This window comes from Mercenaria mercenaria, chromosome 1 (assembly GCF_021730395.1).
Source record: "Mercenaria mercenaria strain notata chromosome 1, MADL_Memer_1, whole genome shotgun sequence".
Classification (NCBI taxonomy): Eukaryota; Metazoa; Mollusca; class Bivalvia; order Venerida; family Veneridae; genus Mercenaria; species Mercenaria mercenaria.
Window position 1 is genome coordinate 100,165,467 of NC_069361.1, and position 19,266 is coordinate 100,184,732.

Consider the following 19,266-nt stretch of genomic DNA (forward strand, 5'->3'; position numbering starts at 1 on the left):
TGGGCCTATTTTACTCCAGGAGTCATGATTTGAACAAATTTTGTAGAAGTCTACTAGGCAATGCTACATGTCAAATATCTAAGATCTAGGCCTTCTGGTTTAGTTTTAGAAAATTTTTGAAGATTTTCCTATGTAAAATCAAGTGACCCCTGGGGCGGGGTCAATTTTGACCCGGGGGTCATGATTTGATCAAAGTTTGTAGAGGTCCACTAGGCAATGCTATATGTGAAATATCTAAGCTCTAGGCCTTCTGGTTTATTTTTAGAAAAATTTTGAAGATTTTCCTATGTAAAATCAAGTGACCCCTGGGGCGGGGTCAATTTTGACCCCGGGGGTCATGATTCGAACAAATTTTGTAGAGGTCCATTAGGCAATGGTACATGTGAAATATCTAAGCTCTAGGCCTTCTGGTTTATTTTAAGAAAATTTGAAGATTTTTCTATGTACAATCAAGTAATCCCATGGGGCGGGGTCAATTTGACCCCAGGGGTCATGATTTGAACAAATTTTGTAGAAGTCTACTAGGCAATGCTACATGTGAAATATCTAAGATATAGGCCTTCTGGTTTATTTTCAGAATTTTTTTGAAGATTTTCCTATGTAAAATCAAGTGACCCCTGGGGCGGGGTCAATTTTGACCCCAGGGGGTCATAATTTGAACAAATTTTGTAGAGGTCCACTAGGCAATGCTACATGTGAAATATCTAAGCTCTAGGCCTTCTGATTTATTTTTAGAAAAATTTTGAAGATTTTCCTATGTAAAATCAAGTGACCCCTGGGGCGGGGTCAATTTTGACCCCAGGGTCATGATTTGAACAACTTTAGTAGAGGTCCACTAGGAAATGCTACATGTGAAATATCTAAGCTCTAGGGCTTCTGGTTTTTGAGAAGAAGATTTTTTAAGATTTTCCTATGTAAAATCAAGTGACCCCTGGGGCAGGGTCAATTTTGACCCCGGGGTCATGATTTGAACAAAATTGGTAGAGGTCCACTAGGCAATGCTTCACACCAAATATCTAAGCTCTAGGGCTTCTGGTTTTTGAGAAGAAGATTTTTAAAGTTTTTCCTTTCGGTTGCCATGGCAACAAGAGTTCTGCATGGAATTCAATTCTTTGAACAATTTTTGTAGAGCTTCACCCAAGGAACATTTCTGTGAAGTTTGGATGAAATTGGCTTATTGGTTTATGAGGAGATGTTGTTTAAAGGAAAGTGTGGATGGACGGACGACGGACGGACGCCGGACGATCACAATAGCTCATCCCGAGCACTTTGTGCTCAGGTGAGCTAAAAACAAGAAAGTAGGTCAAGGTCACAGTCAAGTGACATATTACGTCGTGGGGTCATCAGGTAATTATAATTAAACAGTCTTGGAAATAGGATCAGATGATTTTTTAAGTATTTTTCCTATATAACTAACATAATAACTAAGTGACCCCAGGGCGGGGCCTCTTTTAACCCCAGGGACATAATTTGAACAATTTTGGTAAAGGACTACTAGACAATGCATCATACCAAATATCAAAAGCCTAGGTCGTATGGTTTCAGACAAGAAGATTTTTAAAGCTTTTTCCTATGTAAGTCTTTATAAAACTTAGGACCCCCAGGGCAGGGCCTCTTTTCACCCAAGGGGTACAATTTGAAAAATTTTGGTTGAGGACCATAAGACAATGCTACAAACCAAATATCAAAGATCTAAGAGTTGTGGTTTCAGACAAGAAGATTTTAAAACTTTTTTTCCTATATATGTCTATGTAAAACTTGGGATCCCCAGGGCGGGGCCATATTTGACCCAAGGGAATTAATTTGAACAATCTTCATTGAGGACAACTAGATGATGCTACATACCAAATATCAAAGCCGTAGGCCATGTGGTTTTGTACAAGAAGATTTTCAAAGTTTTCCCTATATAAGTCAATATAAACCATGTGACCCCCGAGGCGGGGCCATATTTGACCCTAGGGGAATAATTTGAACAATCTTCGTAGAGGACCACTAGATGATGCTACATACCAAATATCAAAGCCCTAGGCCATGTGGTTTTGTACAAGAAGATTTTCAAAGTTTCCCCTATATAAGTCTATATAAACCATGTGACCCCCGGGGCGGGGCCATATTTGACCCTAGGGGGATAATTTGAATAATTTTGGTAGAGGACCACTAGATGATGCTACATATCAGATATCAAAGCCCTAGGCCCTGTGGTTTTGGACAAGAAGATTTTTAAAGTTTTTCCTTTCGGTTGCCATGGCAACCAGAGTTCTGCATGGAATTCAATTCTTTGAACAATTTTGAAAGGGGGCCACCCAAGGATAATTCCTGTGAAGTTTGGTGTAATTCTGCCCAGTGGTTTTCAAGAAGAAGACTTTTTTAGAAATTGTTGATGGACGACGCACTACACACGACAGACTACGCATGACGGACATCAAGCGGTCACAATAGCTCACCTTGTCACTTCATGACAGGTGAGCTAAAAACATGTCAAATTCACATACAGTTCTGTTTCTTCTAAAATATAGTCTGTTAGTAAGCAATCATCAAAAGCTGAAAATACTGATATGTTTTTAACTTTTACCCTGCTAAATTTCTAAAATTGACTGGTCCATCATTCAATTTGTGCAGTACCACTTTTTATTCAAAGGGGTGTTCACTGAAAAAAAACTGACTGAATAGTGAACAGTGCAGACCATGATCAGACTGCACGGACGTGCAGGCTGATCCTGGTCTGCACTGGTCGCAAAGGCAGAATCACTTGCCGCCAGCAGGCTAAAGGTTATCAGGGTTTATTCTACTTCATACTAAATTATGTAATGATGTTCAGATATATACAGAAGAACCCCTCTAAAACAGAGGGTATTGGGCCCTAGCTTTCTGTATAGGTATCTAGTGGAAGGAATTCAAAACCTTGGCAAACGTGCAACTGTTCTACCCAGTAATTAAACTGCAATTATGTCCTATTACCTCTTCTCTAAAGTAGGACATTTTATATTATTTCTTGTTTGTAGTTTTATACAATCCCCTCTTCGTAATGGGCGACATGCAGTAGATTTTAATGTTCGAATTTTACAGATCTAAAAATACCACAACCAGTTTTTGGAGGTATTTATAAAAGGTTTTATACATTTTTCATTGCAAAGTTGTCAAATATCCAGAATAACCTGGTATCCAGTTTTCAGGCATCAAATATTCAGGAGAATATCTGGGAAAGGGCAAAAACCTGGTACAGAGAATGACTTGCTTAAAGGGGCTCTACTATATTGTATTGTCAAGAAATACTTGCTAAAAGATAGTCTATTATTTTACGAGGGAACAAAATATACCAGTAACCTAGCAGATTGGTAAATATCAAAATATAGCAAAAATATCACTTTTTGATTGTTTAGTTTGAAAAACTAGGAATGTACATAACAAACACACAAGTCCTAAAAGTCCCTTGATGCATGACAATGTTTTAGACCTAACACGGTATTTCTAATGGCTGGATGGATGGAAAAACAGGAACACAGAAAGACCTTGCAATTTTCATAGGCTACCCTTCCTATCCATAAAAACTCCATATCCGTTCAGAAAAGTTGTCCATTCAGACCAGTTGCCAAAGGGAGACAAATTCTGTAAAACATGTCTTTCATTCTAATCCAATCCAGCAATTGTAGGTTATAATATATAGCAAAACTGGGTCAAAAATATGCTTTCATGCTGTAGTTGAAACAAAGAACAATTTCTTTTATTGGTATATAATCTGTAAAAGTATGTAATATATAACTTATGTTTAAAGAAATGGAGATGAAAATGACCTGTTTCAGCACTGTTCTGATCCTGTACTTACTTCACATAATATACACCAAATTCCTTAGACTCTATCCTATGCCAGCCAGTTGGTAGACTCTCCTTCTCCAGTGGATGACTCCAGTGGGTTGTCTGAGTATTGTGGTCTATGTAATACTTGCGACCTCGGAATGTCCAATCCACTGACCAGCCTGTCGGCAATGCCATTTCCTCATGACTCATAAAATTTGAATTGGCTGAAAAACATAAACAATATATACTGTGTTAAAAATATGTTTTAAATGTAACTAAAGATTAATAAGAAAACATATACATGTATTCTTTTATTTTATCATGTACTGAGTTTTACAGATGCGACGAAAAACTACATTGTAAAGAAAAAGATGGACAATCAGGAATCTTTCCCACGTTAGTGCTTGGATCTTATTAGATTGAGTAATTTTGTCATCTACTGGTTTAAGGAGTAAATTAATACTGTGGCAAAATAATGTATAAGTCACTTTAACTGATGCTAATCAACTGTAACATCCCAGGATTTGTACAGAAAACACACTATGGCTGGGTATTCTAATATTTATGTTTTTGTTGATCCTACTGGTTAAGGCGGGGATAACTTAACAGTTACACAATACTGATCATTCACAAACCATACAAACATTTTACTTTGATTTTAACCTCTACCCTGCTAAATTTCTACAACAAACTTGTCATCCTTTAATTTGGACAGTACCATTAACTGTTAAAAGGGGTGCTAATACCAAAAAGATACTGATTGAACAGCGAACAAAGCAGATCTAAGCATGCAAATTCTGTCAAGGCATGACTATAATATAGCATTAGCTTTATTTTGGAGAATTGCTGTGGCATTAGAATAAATTATTCATCAACAATGAAACCTTTTCGTTGATGACCAGCCATTTACTCATGACTAATCAACACAATTAGCATATCCCAAGTAATTATACCATATCAAATACTTTCAAAATTCATCCAAAAAAGTCACAAAAATACACACAAAAGTTTTCAGAAAATGAATATATTGTCGTTCTCAGTAGAAAAGCACGTACCTGCATTTTTGCCAAAGTTTTTTTAAATCATTTACGAAAAGGTAAAGAGTTCCAGCATCTTTTGCAAAGATATCGGACACAACTGCCAATCACAATGGTCAAAAATTGTCACACGAGGAAAGGACGTAAAATAAATTTCACCAACGGGTGAAAAAGACGTATTTGCAATGAAAGCACCATTTGGCACGAAAGTACATAGTTTTGAGTGTTTGAAAAATGAAATGCAATAAATGAAGCTATTTGGAATTCTTTTAAATCATATTCATGCAGTGGAATGGTGTGGTTTTTTATGACAGTTTTTGCAATTATGTCTTTCTGACACATTTCAAATTGTATACTTCTATTTGCAGATACGCTGTTTTTCTAATTTTTGGTGTTTTTTTGTCTTCCGAAAAGTTGTTATCTTGCACATACGTCCCTTTCGACTGAGACTGACGATATACAATTTAAAGAAGTAAGGAAGTGGGTTTTTTTGGGGTTTTTTTTATTAGGAAATGTTTCAATTTCACAAACATATTAAATGTTTTTTTTAGGATAGGGCATGACAATGCCATTATTTTGTTTTTGTTGTCATTTTCTTCCCTCATAACGTTTTTCACAAGTTTGTAAATTCTAGATGTTTTAGTGTATTTTTGTGGCTTCTCAAAGGTGGGTTGAAGTTGTAAAATGACCAAATTTATATGATAGCATAATTAGATTTTTTTGAAATTGTGAAAACTTATCAACAGCATATTGTTCTAAGTGCAGACTTAATTTCAAAATTGTACATTCTAATGATTCAGAAATTTTACATAACTGGCTAAAGAACTAATGGTGGGTTAGCTGTTTTGTTCAGATCTCGAAGAGTTAACAAGAGCACTGCCTTGCGGGTGCAGACGCTCATCTGATTTTTTTGTCTCTGTATAATAGAAATATTGTCCTACCCATGAGTCCAAAAAGGGCCATAATTCTTGCAAAAAGCAATGCAGTTACGGTACTTCTTGTGCAGAGTCAGCTTTTAATGGCGAAAAATTGCTCTGAGTTTTCAAACAATAGCTTTGACTGTTAAGGATAAAAGTTGACCTAAACGCAAAACTTAACCAAGAAATCTGATTTTCTAAGTCCAAAAGGGGCCATAATTCTTGCAAAAATCAGGATGGAGTTATGTTTCTTGTTATACAGGGTCAGCTTATGATGGTGAACAAGTGTTGCAAGTTTCAAAGCAATAGCTTTGACAGTTTAGGAGAAAAGTTTACCTAAACATAAAACTTAACCAATAAATCTAATATTTTTTAGGTCCAAAAGGAGCCATAATTCCAGGCTCTCCAGCAATACATTTGAAAAAACTAGGAGAAATCTAGGAATTTTTCAAGCAGAAAACTAGGAAAAAACTAGGAAAATCTAGGAATACTGAGACAAAAACTAGGAGGTATTATCAGATAAAGTGTTACCTTGTTGCTGTTTTTCTATCCAATTACTATACATATAAGCTATAAAGAAATTTTTTACTGGGTGGGGGAGGGGAGTGGTCACCAGTCTAGAACAAAGATGTCACCGCCAAGAAGCCTAGCGAGGTATTGGAGGGTGCCTTTGCCCATATTAGAGGGTTTTGGAATTTTGTTGAAATGCAGGTATGAACTGATGGCCTCTGCATCCACTTATTGGTGGCTGTACAGCCCTCATTTTAGGGTGGAGGGGGGAGGGACAGGAGGTTCTCCCCCTGGAAATTTTTGAAATACAGGCATGAAATGGTGGCCTCTGGTGAATTTTTAGGTCTAAATTTTTAGGTAGTTTTTATATGCTGTGATATTATATTTATTGCCTTCGTTATTGTGTTTTATGCTATTGATCTTAAATGTCAATAAATAAGTAAGTAATGGAGGGGTAACTCCCCTCTTGATGATGTGGGTCAGGGGGCTCTCCCCCTGGAAAATTTTGAAATTCAGGTATGAAATGGTGGCCTCTGGTGCATTTCTGGGTCTAAATTTTGAGAAAAAATTATTCCTTTGCCAAAACAGTAGGTTGCATCTTTGATGAGTATAGGTCACTTCTCAGCCAACAGGGGGCATGGGCCCCCTTGGCCCGGCCATGGCTCAGGGTCTGGTGTTCAGCTGACTGTAAATTTGCTTCTGCAGTTCCTGTTTGGCATCACTTAAGCATAGTCAAAATGTATCAGTGACACCAAACCACTACTGCCAGTAACACAGGCAAGTCAGCTGAACATCTCTACATTGAAACTTTCAGACATAATGCTGCAAATGAAAAACTAGGAATACTAGGAGCATTTTAGAAACAAGAGCTGTCGGAGGACAGCAACGCTCCACTATTCAACAGCCTTGTCGATTGAATGAATACGAAAGTCGAAAAAGTGACATAATTTAGTAAAAAAGCAAAATAGGGTTATGGAACCTGCATAGTGCTTATCAGCTCATGACAGTGGACAAGTGTGTGAAGTTTCAATCCATTCCCATTAGTGGGTACTGAGATACCAGCTTACATATAGGAATTTAACCAAAAACTCCTAAGTTGAAAAAGGGGCATAATTTTGTAAAATGCGAAGTTGAGTTATTGACTCTTTGCATTGCACGTCAAATCATGACAGTGAACAAGTGTGTGAAATTTCAATCCTTTCCCATTAGTGGATACTGAGATACCAGCTTACATACAAAAACTTAACCAAAAATTTCTATGTTTAAAAAGGGGCATAATTTTGAAAAAAAGCAAAATAAAGTTATGGGACCTGCTTTGTGCATGTCAGATCATGACAGTGAACAAGTGTGTGAAGTTTCAATCCATTCCAATTAGTGAGTACTGAGATACCAGCTTACATACAAAACCTTAACCAAACAAGAGCTGTCGGAGGACAGCAACGCTCGACTATTCAACAGCCTTGTCAATTGAATTAATACAAAAGTTGAAAAAGGGGCATAATTTTGTAAAATGCAAAGTAGAGGTATTGAACCTCTGTACTGCAGGTCATATCATGACAGTGAACAAGTGTGTGAAGTTTCGATCCTTTCCAATTTGTGGATACTGAGATACCAGCTTACATACAAAAACTTAACCAAAAACTGCTAGGTCAAAAAAAGGGACATAATTTTGAAAAAAAAAAAGAGTAGAGTTATGGGACTTGCTTAGTGCATGTCAGATCATGACAGTGAACAAGTATGTGAAGTTTCAATCCATTCCCATTATTAAGTACTGAGATACCAGCTTACATACAAAACCTTAACCAAAAATTTCTAAGTTGAAAAAGGGGCATAATTTTGTAAAAAAGTAAAATAGAGTTATGGAACCTGTGCAATGTAGGTCAGTTTATCACAGTGAATAAGTGTGTGAAGTTTCAATCCATTCCCACAAGTGGTTACTGAGATACCAGCTTACATACAAAACCTTAACTAAAAATTTCTAAGTCGAAAAAGGGGCATAATTTGAAAAAAAAAAGAGCAGAGTTATGGGACTGCTTAGTGCATGTCAGATCATGACAGTGTACAAGTATGTGAAGTTTCAATCCATTCCCATTAGTAAGTACTGAGATACCAGCTTACATACAAAACCTTAACCAAAAATTTCTAAGATGAAAAAGGGGCATAATTTTGTAAAAAAGCAAAATAGAGTTATGGAACCTGTGCAGTGTAGGTCAGTTTATCACAGTGAATAAGTGTGTGAAGTTTCAATCCATTCCCACAAGTGGTTATTGAGATACCAGCTTACATACAAAACCTTAACCAAATCGGGACGCGGACGCGGATGCGGACGCCGACGCCGACGCATGGGCGAGTCCAATAGCTCTACTATTCTATGAATAGTCGAGCTAAAAATTCTAAGTCGAAAAAGGGGCATAATTTTGTAAAAAACAAAATAGAGTTATGGAACCTCTGCAATGTAAGTCAGTTTATCACAGTAAATAAGTGTGTGAAGTTTCAATCCATTCCCCCAAGTGGTTACTGAGATACCAGCTTACATACAAAACCTTAACCAAAAATTTCTACGTCGAAAAAGGGGCATAATTTTGTAAAAAATCATAATAGAGTTATGGAACCTGTGCAATGTAGGTCAGTTTATCACAATGAATAAGTGTGTGAAGTTTCAATCCATTCCCACAAGCGGTTGCTGAGATACCAGCTTACATACAAAAACTTTACCAAATCGGGACGCGGACGCAGACGCCGACGCATGGGCGAGTCCAATAGCTCTACTATTCTATGAATAGTCGAGCTAAAAACTAGGAGCTCTTTTAAAAAACTAGGAATGGCTGGAAGGCCTGTAATTCTTGGAAAAAGCAGGATGGAGTTATGTTTCTTGCTTTCCAAGGTCAGCTTATGATGGTGAACAAGTGTTGCAAGTTTTAAAGCAATAGCTTTCAAAATTTAGGAGAAAAGTTTAACTAAACATAAAACTTAACCAAGAAATCTGATATTTTCTAAGTCCAAAAGGGGCCATAATTCTTGCAAAAAGCAGGATGGAGTTATGTTGCAAGTTTCAAAGCAATAGCTTTGATAGTTTAGAAGAAAAGCTGACCTAAACATAAAACTTAACCAGACAACGCCAACGCCGACGCAGATCAAGTGATGATAATAACTCATCTTTTTTTTTTTTAAAATCAGATGAGCTAAAAATGGTGTTGCAGACATTAAAAATCAGTTTTCAAATGTTCAGGCACTACTTGGGTATTTTTCTATTTTATTTTCTTGTACTGCTCTGTAAACTGATTATGTTGCAATATCAATTGCATTAAGTTTAACATTTTCCTACAGCATAACTATAAATAGCAAAACAGCTTCCATTCCAGGGCAAACAGGTCCAAATATGCTCCCCTGGCCCATCCTACAACTCTTGCTTTAAAATGGGCATGCACTGTAATAACTAATATCTAAATTATGCAAAATCCTTTAAGTTAAGTATTCCAAAGTAAATTTAATCAAGAATACCTCCAAAATATACATCAAATATAATTTTTCCCATCTGAAAATTACCAAAGTAGCATTTTTTAAAGGGACATTCTAAGTTCTGAAATTTTTCATATGAGATATAACTATGTCTTGAAATAAAAAGGAAATAATACCTATACAAGTTTTTTTTTCATATTATTTCAATCAGACTTACATTATAATTAATGTTCATTTTTTTTTATTTTTAAAACAATAGGAATATCAATTAATTAACAAAAGTCAATAATCTGCCACTGCCATGAATGAATTGTGTCCAATCAGTGAGTAATCAATGACCAGCCAACCAATTAATAGTCTGTCAATAGTTGATTGATTTCTGACTGACAGCTAAGTAAACACTTTCCCAATATGTTTGCAAGCCCAACAAACAAACAATCAAAGGTGCCCAGTTGTGTATTTCACACGTCATTGAATTAAGCATGTACATCACTCAATCATCATATTACCCAATCAACTGACAGAATTAAGGCACACTGACCAATCAGAACAATTTTAACAATTACCACTTGGGCTATAATATGAACTTTGACATTGAAAATTTTCAAAATAGTTTCACTCAAAGGATAAACTGTACATGATATTTGCACCTCAGGAAAAGATTATCTGCATAAGAAATATAAGATCAGTGAATAAATTTCAACATAAATTATCACCATTTATTTATCTATTAATCAAGAATGGAAGATCTGAGTGATATAAGTTTTATAAACTTTGATGATAAACTGAGTTCACTACCACTAGATGACTTATACACATCAATGGACAATGAAGTGACGGACTGTGGGAATGCTGCGGACATGAGTCGGCCTTCAAGCACGATGAGCTTTGGCTCATGGACATTCTCACCCATCACCGAGGACAACAGTGATCATGAACACCTGGATCATTGTGAAGGTAAGAAAAAAACATTTCATTTTAAAGGCTTAAAATTGGGGATTTTGACCTGGCCCCATGTTCACAAAATATTTTTTCTGTCTAAGTTGAAGATTGAAATTTTGCTAGATCTTCAAGATTAAAATTCCTAACTGACCATAAATACTGCTGGTCATAAACCTACCATTTTGATTTTTAACATGCATTTAAGAAGTAAATGACAGATATCTCATTTGAAAGACAGAATGTTTTAGCTTAAGCAATGAAAATCAATGAAAGAATTATTAAAACACTCATTTTGGAATGCCCAAATTTATTTCATAGATAGAAAATTAACTTTCTTTCATCAAATTTTCAAAATACAAATTATTTGGAAATTTTGTTTTATGAGAAAGTGTTTCTTGTAAAATTTATTTGAAATACCAAGTTGTTTAAATGAATGAATAATGTAACTGTAATGAAATGATTGTTTTAATAAAGATTTTTTAGTTTTCAACACTAAAGCTAAATCCAGCCTTTTGATTTAAAGTGTTTAGATCGAAAGATTATAAGTATTAAATTGAAAATTTATATAAGGCTTCCTAGAGCTACTGAAATAACCAAGTTAGACAACTCTTGGTTGAATTTAGTTAAATTATGACCCTTTTTCAAAATCAGTTTTACATGCAACTAATTATCAAGCAATATCTCAGTAACAACTATTTGTATTAGATTGAATCTCTACAAAAGCTTCCCAAGGCAACAATTTACAATATATTTTTTTCAGAATTTTTAATGTTATTGATAATACAAATTTAGTAATGACTTATCACAGAAATTCACAACATACTGAAACTGCATAGATCTCCATTCTTTGCGTTCTTTGTGACTGTCTTTTGTCTTATAAACCATTTGGATGGGATAATTGTTTTATATTTGAAATCGACTGTTATTGGTTTTATAGCTATTTCTAGCTTTGCTAATTTGTAACTTTTCTGAGTCCTGGTAAACACCTAACACAATACTTAGTATAGCACATGACATTTGATTGTGAATGTAGCTCCACAAACACAGAATATATTTTGTCAAGTTTAATAAATTTGATATTTAAAATTGTACCTAAAGTAAAATATAAGATGGACATTTTATTGTATTTCTTTTAAACAAATTTCATCTGTACTTTCAGCCAATCAGAAACCAGAATCCAATGCCCAATGTCAGTCAGTGAAGAGTGTTGCACCAGTCCAGTACCCAGCACAGGTCACACATCAGCCGCTTATCAATCCAGCATGTGAGTTTGTTTATCCAAATACTATCACATACCATCAAAGTGTTAACATTCATAACTATGTGGGTAATTACTGTATTGGAGCTCCCGTATGGAAACCCGAGTATGTGTGGGACCGTCCTATACCTAGCCATACACCATTCCTGGACAGACCAGACACACCACAACACCAGATCAAGACTGAACACCATGATCCACTGGCTAATCTGAACACTGCTGGTCTAGAATTCACACGATGTTCTACGCCAGAGTACCTTATGGCTCTCAACTCCCTAAACCAACTGGATTCTCCTCCAAGACCAAACCATTCTCTAGCAATGAACTACAACTGTAAAGCGGCATTCGAGGAATCTATAAATAAATCTTCCAATAATACAAAACATGACAGTGGATATAATTCTGATCTGAACGTGTCACCAGTTATTCAACTGCAGGATGGCAACATCAAACTACTCCAGCGTAAGCAGACGTCAACACCACAACCTTCACCTGTGCTTAGAGTGGCAAATGTACATCAGTTTAACAAGGAAAATGTTGTGCCAATGCCTCAGCAATTCATTCAACCAAAATTCAAAATTCCAACTCCGCAGTTTATAACAAAACCTCAGTGCAATGAACCCATGCAAGACAATTTACTAATGCAACCAGGAGGCTATCTTCAATCAACCTTGCAGAAACCTGAAGCTAATACAAACACTAACATTAAAAATTTCAAAACTATGGCAGATTACCAGATGGCTAAGAAAACAAAAGCTGAAGCTGTGAAAGCTGTCAAACGAAAGAATGAAAGTGAATCATCTTCGGACAGTAAGCGTCGCCGCCACAATGAACCGCTGAGTAATAATGCTTTATTAGTCATGAATGAGTGGTATGAGAAAAATTTGGAAAACCCCTACCCTACAAAAGCTGAAAAGGAAGATCTTGCAAAACGTGGCGGAATCTCAATCGGTCAAGTTAAATCCTGGTTTGCCAACAAACGTAATCGTAGCAACAACACACGTCCAAAGAAGCAGAAGAAGGAGATGGAAGGTCGTTTAATGGAAATATGTCATCAGCTTGCTAGAGATGCTAGTAAACCAGATAAAGACAATGCTTACTATATACAACAACTGTCCTCCATCTTAGACAGAACAAAATACTGTTGATATCTGTCAGATTATCTTCCACTTGTAATGTGCTATATTGAATCTGTTATTACTACTACCTAAAATGAATTTATTGAATATGACACAAGTATTTAAGGGCCAGAAACTTTTGGTTATGATAAATTTTGAAATTACCTTATTTCTGAGATAGTTATGTGAAATCATACGCAGTATTCAAATTGTGATATATGATGTTTATACAATTGTGATATGTCTTCAAGTTAAGGCTTTAATAATGTGATATTCATTCACTTCCATGTGATATTTTTTTTCTGCATTTTTTTCTGTGATAAATTCTGAGTTCATTTATTCATCATTCATCAATAATTTGTGCAATATAAGTGTTCTGTGTTTTTCAATAATTTCATTGTGAATTTGAAATAAGTTGGGCAAAATCTATTCTTAGTCAGACCAATGAAAAATGTTGGTTGGATTTTTGTTTCTGTCTTGCAGCTGTACTGTGCAAGACTGATGTGTTATCTGGTAGGCAGCGTAAAAATTCCTGATTTATTCCAAATTCACAATGACCGTGTTCTACTGTCAACGTAAATGCAGATTCTGATAACTGTTTGTTAATGTTTGTTACCTTATTGTTATTTATCTTTGTGCTACACTGCATTTTGTGCTTTTGTGTATATAGTGTACAATATATATTTATTGACTTAAAAATGTCTTTCATATTTGTCTTGCTAATAAAATGTGTATGTATTGCCTTGCATGAAATAGATTTTTACCATAAACTTTAAACATGTTCTTCACCTTGCCTTCCTGATCATAGTTTATCTTGTTTATTCTCTCCCAAATGGGAAGTTGTCAGTTACATGTGAAGAACAAGTTAGTACTGATGCAATATCATGGAATACTGGCTGACCATCCAAAACCATAATTATGCCTTAACCATTGTGTTCAAATCATGCTTTTTTCCCCAAATATTGACATTAAAAAAGAATTCGCATTCCCCTTTGTCCTTCCCCTCTTAATAAAAATAAGAACACTATCATCATTTCTTAGTTCTCGACATTAGCTCATTTTTAGCTCGACTATTCAAAGAATAGGGGAGCTATCCTACTCGCCCTGTGGTCCGCGAGAGCGTGAGCGTCACAAATGTTAAAGTTTGCGTACCATCCCAAATATTTTCGAAGTCCATTGAGATATTGCTTTCATATTTTGCATACTTGTTAACCATCATGACCCCAGTCTGTAAAAAAGGAGGAGGCAACTCTATCAAGCATTTTCACTGAATTATGGCCCCTTTTTGACTTAGAATATGCTTATTGTAATGTTAAAGTTTTACTCATTGCTTATATTATACTATCAAAGCACTGAGAATAGTCAAGCGCGCTGTCCACTGACAGCTCTTGTTGCCTGATTGTGATGAAAACTTCAAAAACCAGTACTGGTGTCATATGAGACGGTGTGGTTATGACCCCAGTGGATCTTGAACCCATGACCCCCAGGTCGAGTGGCTGACACCTTAATCAACAGACAACCACTCCCCTTCACACTAGGTGATAACAATAAATATCCGTCAATAAGAATTCAATTAAAATTGATCCCAAGGACCAAAATCTAAACAGATGGTTTATAATTCTTATCAAATACAAAGAGAGAGGGTTTTTAGCTGGACTATACAAAGGCTATGAAGAGCTATCCTACTCGCCCAGGCATCAACATTCCAGTCAGTATCAACATCAACACCTTGGTTAGTTTTATTGTTATGTCTTGATGGATTTGCTTCAAACTCAGTTATTCCACATCACTAGAGGCCATATTTCTCAATGGATCTTCATGAAAATTGGTCAGAATGTTCACCTTGATGATATCTAGGTCAAGTTCGAAACTGGGTCACGTAGGTTCAAAAACTAGGTCAGTAGGTCTAAAAATAGAAAAACCTTGTGACCTCTCTAGAGGCCATATTTCTCAATGGATCTTCATGAAAATTGGTCAGAATGTTCAGCTTGATGATATCTAGGTCAGTTTGAAACTGGGTCACGTGCGGTCAAAAACTAGGTCAGTAGGTCTGAAAATAGAAAAACTTTGTGACCTCTCTAGAGGCCATATTTTTCATGGGATCTTTATGAAATTTGGTCAGAATGTTCACCTTGATGATATCTAGGTCAAGTTCGAAACTGGGTCACGTGCGGTCAATAACTAGGTCAGTAGGTCTAAAAATAGAAAAACCTTGTGACCTCTCTAGAGGTCATATTTTTCAATGGATCTTCATGAAAATTGGTCAGAATTTTTTATCTTGATGATATCTAGGTCACATGTGCTCAAAAACTAGGTCACTTTGTCAAATAATAGAAATAACGACTTCATACTCAGTTCAACACTGGGTCATGTGGGGATAGGTGAGCGATTCAGGACCATCATGGTCCTCTTGTTATTCATTTTATGATGTCGCCTCATATTTTTAAAAAAAACACACACACAAAAATTCTGTTTATGTGTATTTGGAATTTGTCAAAAAGACATATTTCAGTATCAGGAAACTGAGGTGTCAATACACTTATTTATGAAATTTCTTTCGTCATATCAATTTGGCAAGTCAGTTGTTTGGTCATTCTTAAACAGTCCTTGTAAAAATTATAATTTTGTTTGTTTTCAGGCCGTGATAACTTTGTTGAGAACCTTGACTTTGAAGGTATCCCAACTAAAGAACTCACTGACCCTTCATTGTCAAACTGGGTACATCATGTACAACATATACTGCCACAGGTTTGTCATTTTCTAAGTTCTACAGTTTGGTACCTTTATTCAGCTCCAGGCATATACATCAGCTGTTTCCCACTTTATCATACTGGAGCTTCTGTTATGAAAATACTTGATTTGATTCACAAAAATTCTGTAAGGTTCCAAAACAGTTTTGAGGTATACTATATTTTCCTTCAAGGTTTTATTGGAATTTGAATCTACAACGTTACATTTAAGAATTAGTCACTTTGGTCTCACACTGCTGTCTCACTTATTTGATAAAGACTTACATTTTCGTATTATTTGTTTTGTAGGTGTATCAATTTACAATATATCTTTTATAATGTAGGGTCGATGTGTCTGGTGGAATCCGGTTCAGAAGAACGAGGACGAGTTTGAGGATGAGGAAGAGGAGGAGGAACGAGAAGAACCGGATGAGCCAGAACCTGAACAGGGGCCACCACTCCTTACACCCCTGTCTGAGGATGCTGAAATAGGCAACTTACCACCTTGGACAGCAAAACTTTCATCTAATCTCATTCCACAATATGCCATTGCCTGCATACACTCAAATCTCTGGCCTGGTGCTCATGCTTTTGCCACCGGAAAGTAAGTCAGCTCTGCTTACACATTAGTTTTGGTCAGATACCGTAAGAAGTTCTTACTTAGTTATGGTGTGGCTTCCGTGGCTTAGTTGTTAAGGTTGCTGACTTCAAATCACTCTCCCTTCAAGCCCCACACGGGGCGTTGAATTCTTCATGTAAGGAAGCCATCCAGCTGGCTAATGGAAGGTCGATGGTTCTACCCAGGTGCCCGCTCATGATGAAATAATACACAAAGTGGCGCCTGGGGTCTTCCTTCACCAATAAAGTTGGAAAGTGGCCATATGACCTATAATAGTCTTGGTGCGAGGTTAAACCCACCACAAAATAGATAAATAAAGTACTTAGTTATGGTAACAGTCTTTCCAGAGGCAAAAGAAAAAACAAATATTAATGCTTTATTTACTGTTAACTGTTATACATGTATTCTGAGTTTTTACTTTACCTAAAGTTCAAGTACTATTGTATCTCAGCTAGACATTGTCATTGGTATATTTCAATATTCATCAATTTAGGGAGAATTTAAAATAAAAACTATTTTAAAGGTATACTCTGTTGAAGGAACGAAAATTGAAAGGTACAAATAAGACATTACGTCAGCTATAAACAGGGCTTTATCTATATAATACTGTTTAAAACATTTTATTTGTGGTATTTGTAGGAAATTTGAGAATGTTTACATTGGTTGGGGACACAAGTACTCACAAGACAACTACAGTCCACCATCAGTACCTAACATAATGGATGAGTTCCCAAGCGGACCCGAGATCACCGAGGCTGAGGATCCGACACCCGAGGAGGAGGCAGCATTGAGAGCGGCACGCCAGGAAGCAGCTGAGGCTGCGGAGGACATGGAGGAGCAAGAAGAGGAGGGAAGTGATGAGGATTAGAACTGTCATCATGCATTAATTGACTTAAAAAAGAAATAATTATTATGTTCATTGAATAAAGAATTACGAGATTTGAAGATGTGCATTTTTCTTTAAAAAGTTACTTGTTTTGTTGGAGTTTAGTGCCTTTTGAAAACTTACCAGGATCTGCAATACTAGATAGATACTCCAAGAATAAAAAAGATGTAGTTATCAAAATACAAAAAGGTAAACAGATGATTATGATGTCTGAATACACCTTTCTTTCATTGAGACAATTCATTGATATTTTCCTTCTTCATATTTCATATTTTGTTCTATTTATAGCTGAATGTGTACATGTGCATTGCATTTCTGTGATATTGTTTTGTCTAACTGCATTTGTATAAATGTAGAAGTACTTCGTGACAAAGAGAAAAATCTTTTTGGAGCATTAATAATTATGATCTGAGTCATACAAATAAATGCTCCAACCTCAATCCGGCTGTGAAGATCCTATGTCCAGACAGCATTCTAAATCTCTTGGTTGCTGTAAATGGAGAAAATACTGTATATTTATGAATAAAAATATTTAACAAATAAAAACATTAAAAATATGGTAGTTCTCAGATTTCTGGTATTTAGACCAGTTATGGTAATAGTGGCAGAATCTTAACTTTCTAAATAGAATAACAACAAATTTTAAATGTTTTGAAATGATTGTACTTCTAAATTGAAACATGAATAAGACTGATGTGGATGTTCGTTTCAGACATTTCATTTACATGTTTTTCAGTGAACTATTGGAGTATAAGTATATCGAATATATTTTTACTGCTACTTGAATACCCTAAAACATTGGAAGTTTTTACCAAAAATTTACATCAGTTAGGTCAAACATGTACACAGTTACACACAAACATACATTGTACACTTCTTTATATCAAAGTGTGGTAGAAACCAATAAATCTCAAAGAAGTATTTTACTTCTTCTTACAGGAACAATTATGATACCATGACTTAATTTACACTTGTGAGCTTTTGGAGAAGGGGAGTCAATACTGTTTTACTAAAATTACTAATTGAAATAGTTACTCCCCTTGGTCCAGGTTTTCCGAAATGTGTATGGCACAAGTGTTTGCTCAACTGCTGAAGTGGTTTTGTGATGTGCAGATATCTTCAATTAACAAAACGCTATTCTTATAGGCCTTAATTATTTGTCTTCTCTAAGAAGTTATTGGTACTTCACATAAACTTATTCAAATTGATAAAAAAGCAAATAAATGGATGCTTTAGAATTTTGTCTCATTGTCTTTTTTAGAAAAGCACTTATCAACAGTCAGCATCATTTCAACACAAAAATGTTCTATTAACTTAAGAGACTGCCAATTACTTGTCATGTTCGATGTTTTTTTTTTTTTATGCCCCCGAAGGGATCAGGCATATAGTTTTTGAACCATCTGTCGGTCTGTCCGCAATTTTCGTGTCCGGTCCATATCTTTGTCATCCATGGATAGATTTTCAAATAACTTGGCCTGAATGTGTACCATAGTAAGACGACGTGTCGTGCGCAAGACCCAGGTCCGTAGCTCAAAGGTCAAGGTCACACTTAGACGTTAAAGGTCATTTTTCATGATAGTGCATTGATGGGCGTGTCGGGTCCATATCTAGTCATCCATGGATGGATTTTCAAGTAACTAAGCATAAATGTGTGGCACAGTAAGACGACGTGTCGAGCGCAAGACCCAGGTCTGTAGCTCAAAGGTCAAGGTCACACTTAGACGTTAAAGTTCATATTTCATGATAGTGCATTGATGGGCGTGTCCGGTCCATATCTTTGTCATTCATGCATGGATTTTAAAATTATTGGGCATGAATGTGTACCACAGTAAGACGACGTGTCGCGTGCAAGACCCAGGTCCGTAGCTCAAAAGTCAAGGTCACACTTAGACGTTAAAGGTCATATTTCATGATAGTGCAATGATGGGCATGTCCGGTCCATATCTTTGTCATTCATGCATGGATTTTAAAATAACTACGCATGAATGTGTGGCAC

General features: G+C 36.0%; 3 protein-coding genes across 3 annotated transcripts in view; 2 read left to right on the forward strand and 1 right to left on the reverse strand.

Moving 5' to 3' along the window:
* Positions 1–4,017, reverse strand: part of LOC123528846 (bromodomain-containing protein DDB_G0280777-like) — a 31,035-nt gene extending 27,018 nt beyond the window's left edge. The window contains exon 1 of the mRNA XM_053518555.1: positions 3,824–4,017. Coding sequence (XP_053374530.1) covers positions 3,824–4,005 — 182 coding nt within the window. The 5' untranslated portion in view covers positions 4,006–4,017. The remainder of the gene's footprint in view (positions 1–3,823) is intronic.
* A 6,338-nt stretch (positions 4,018–10,355) lies between these two features.
* LOC123528885 (uncharacterized) lies at positions 10,356–13,819 on the forward strand. The gene is made up of 2 exons (XM_045308951.2): positions 10,356–10,675; positions 11,820–13,819. The coding sequence occupies exons 1-2, from the start codon at positions 10,459–10,461 to the stop codon at positions 13,064–13,066; spliced, it is 1,464 nt and encodes a 487-aa protein (XP_045164886.2). The 5' UTR covers positions 10,356–10,458; the 3' UTR covers positions 13,067–13,819.
* Positions 13,590–18,508, forward strand: LOC123528878 (radial spoke head protein 6 homolog A-like). Its single transcript, XM_053526059.1, has 4 exons — positions 13,590–13,611; positions 15,675–15,784; positions 16,110–16,369; positions 17,024–18,508. Exons 1-4 carry the CDS (start codon positions 13,590–13,592, stop codon positions 17,250–17,252), a joined length of 621 nt encoding a protein of 206 aa, XP_053382034.1. The 3' UTR covers positions 17,253–18,508.
* The last annotated feature ends 758 nt before the right edge of the window (positions 18,509–19,266 follow it).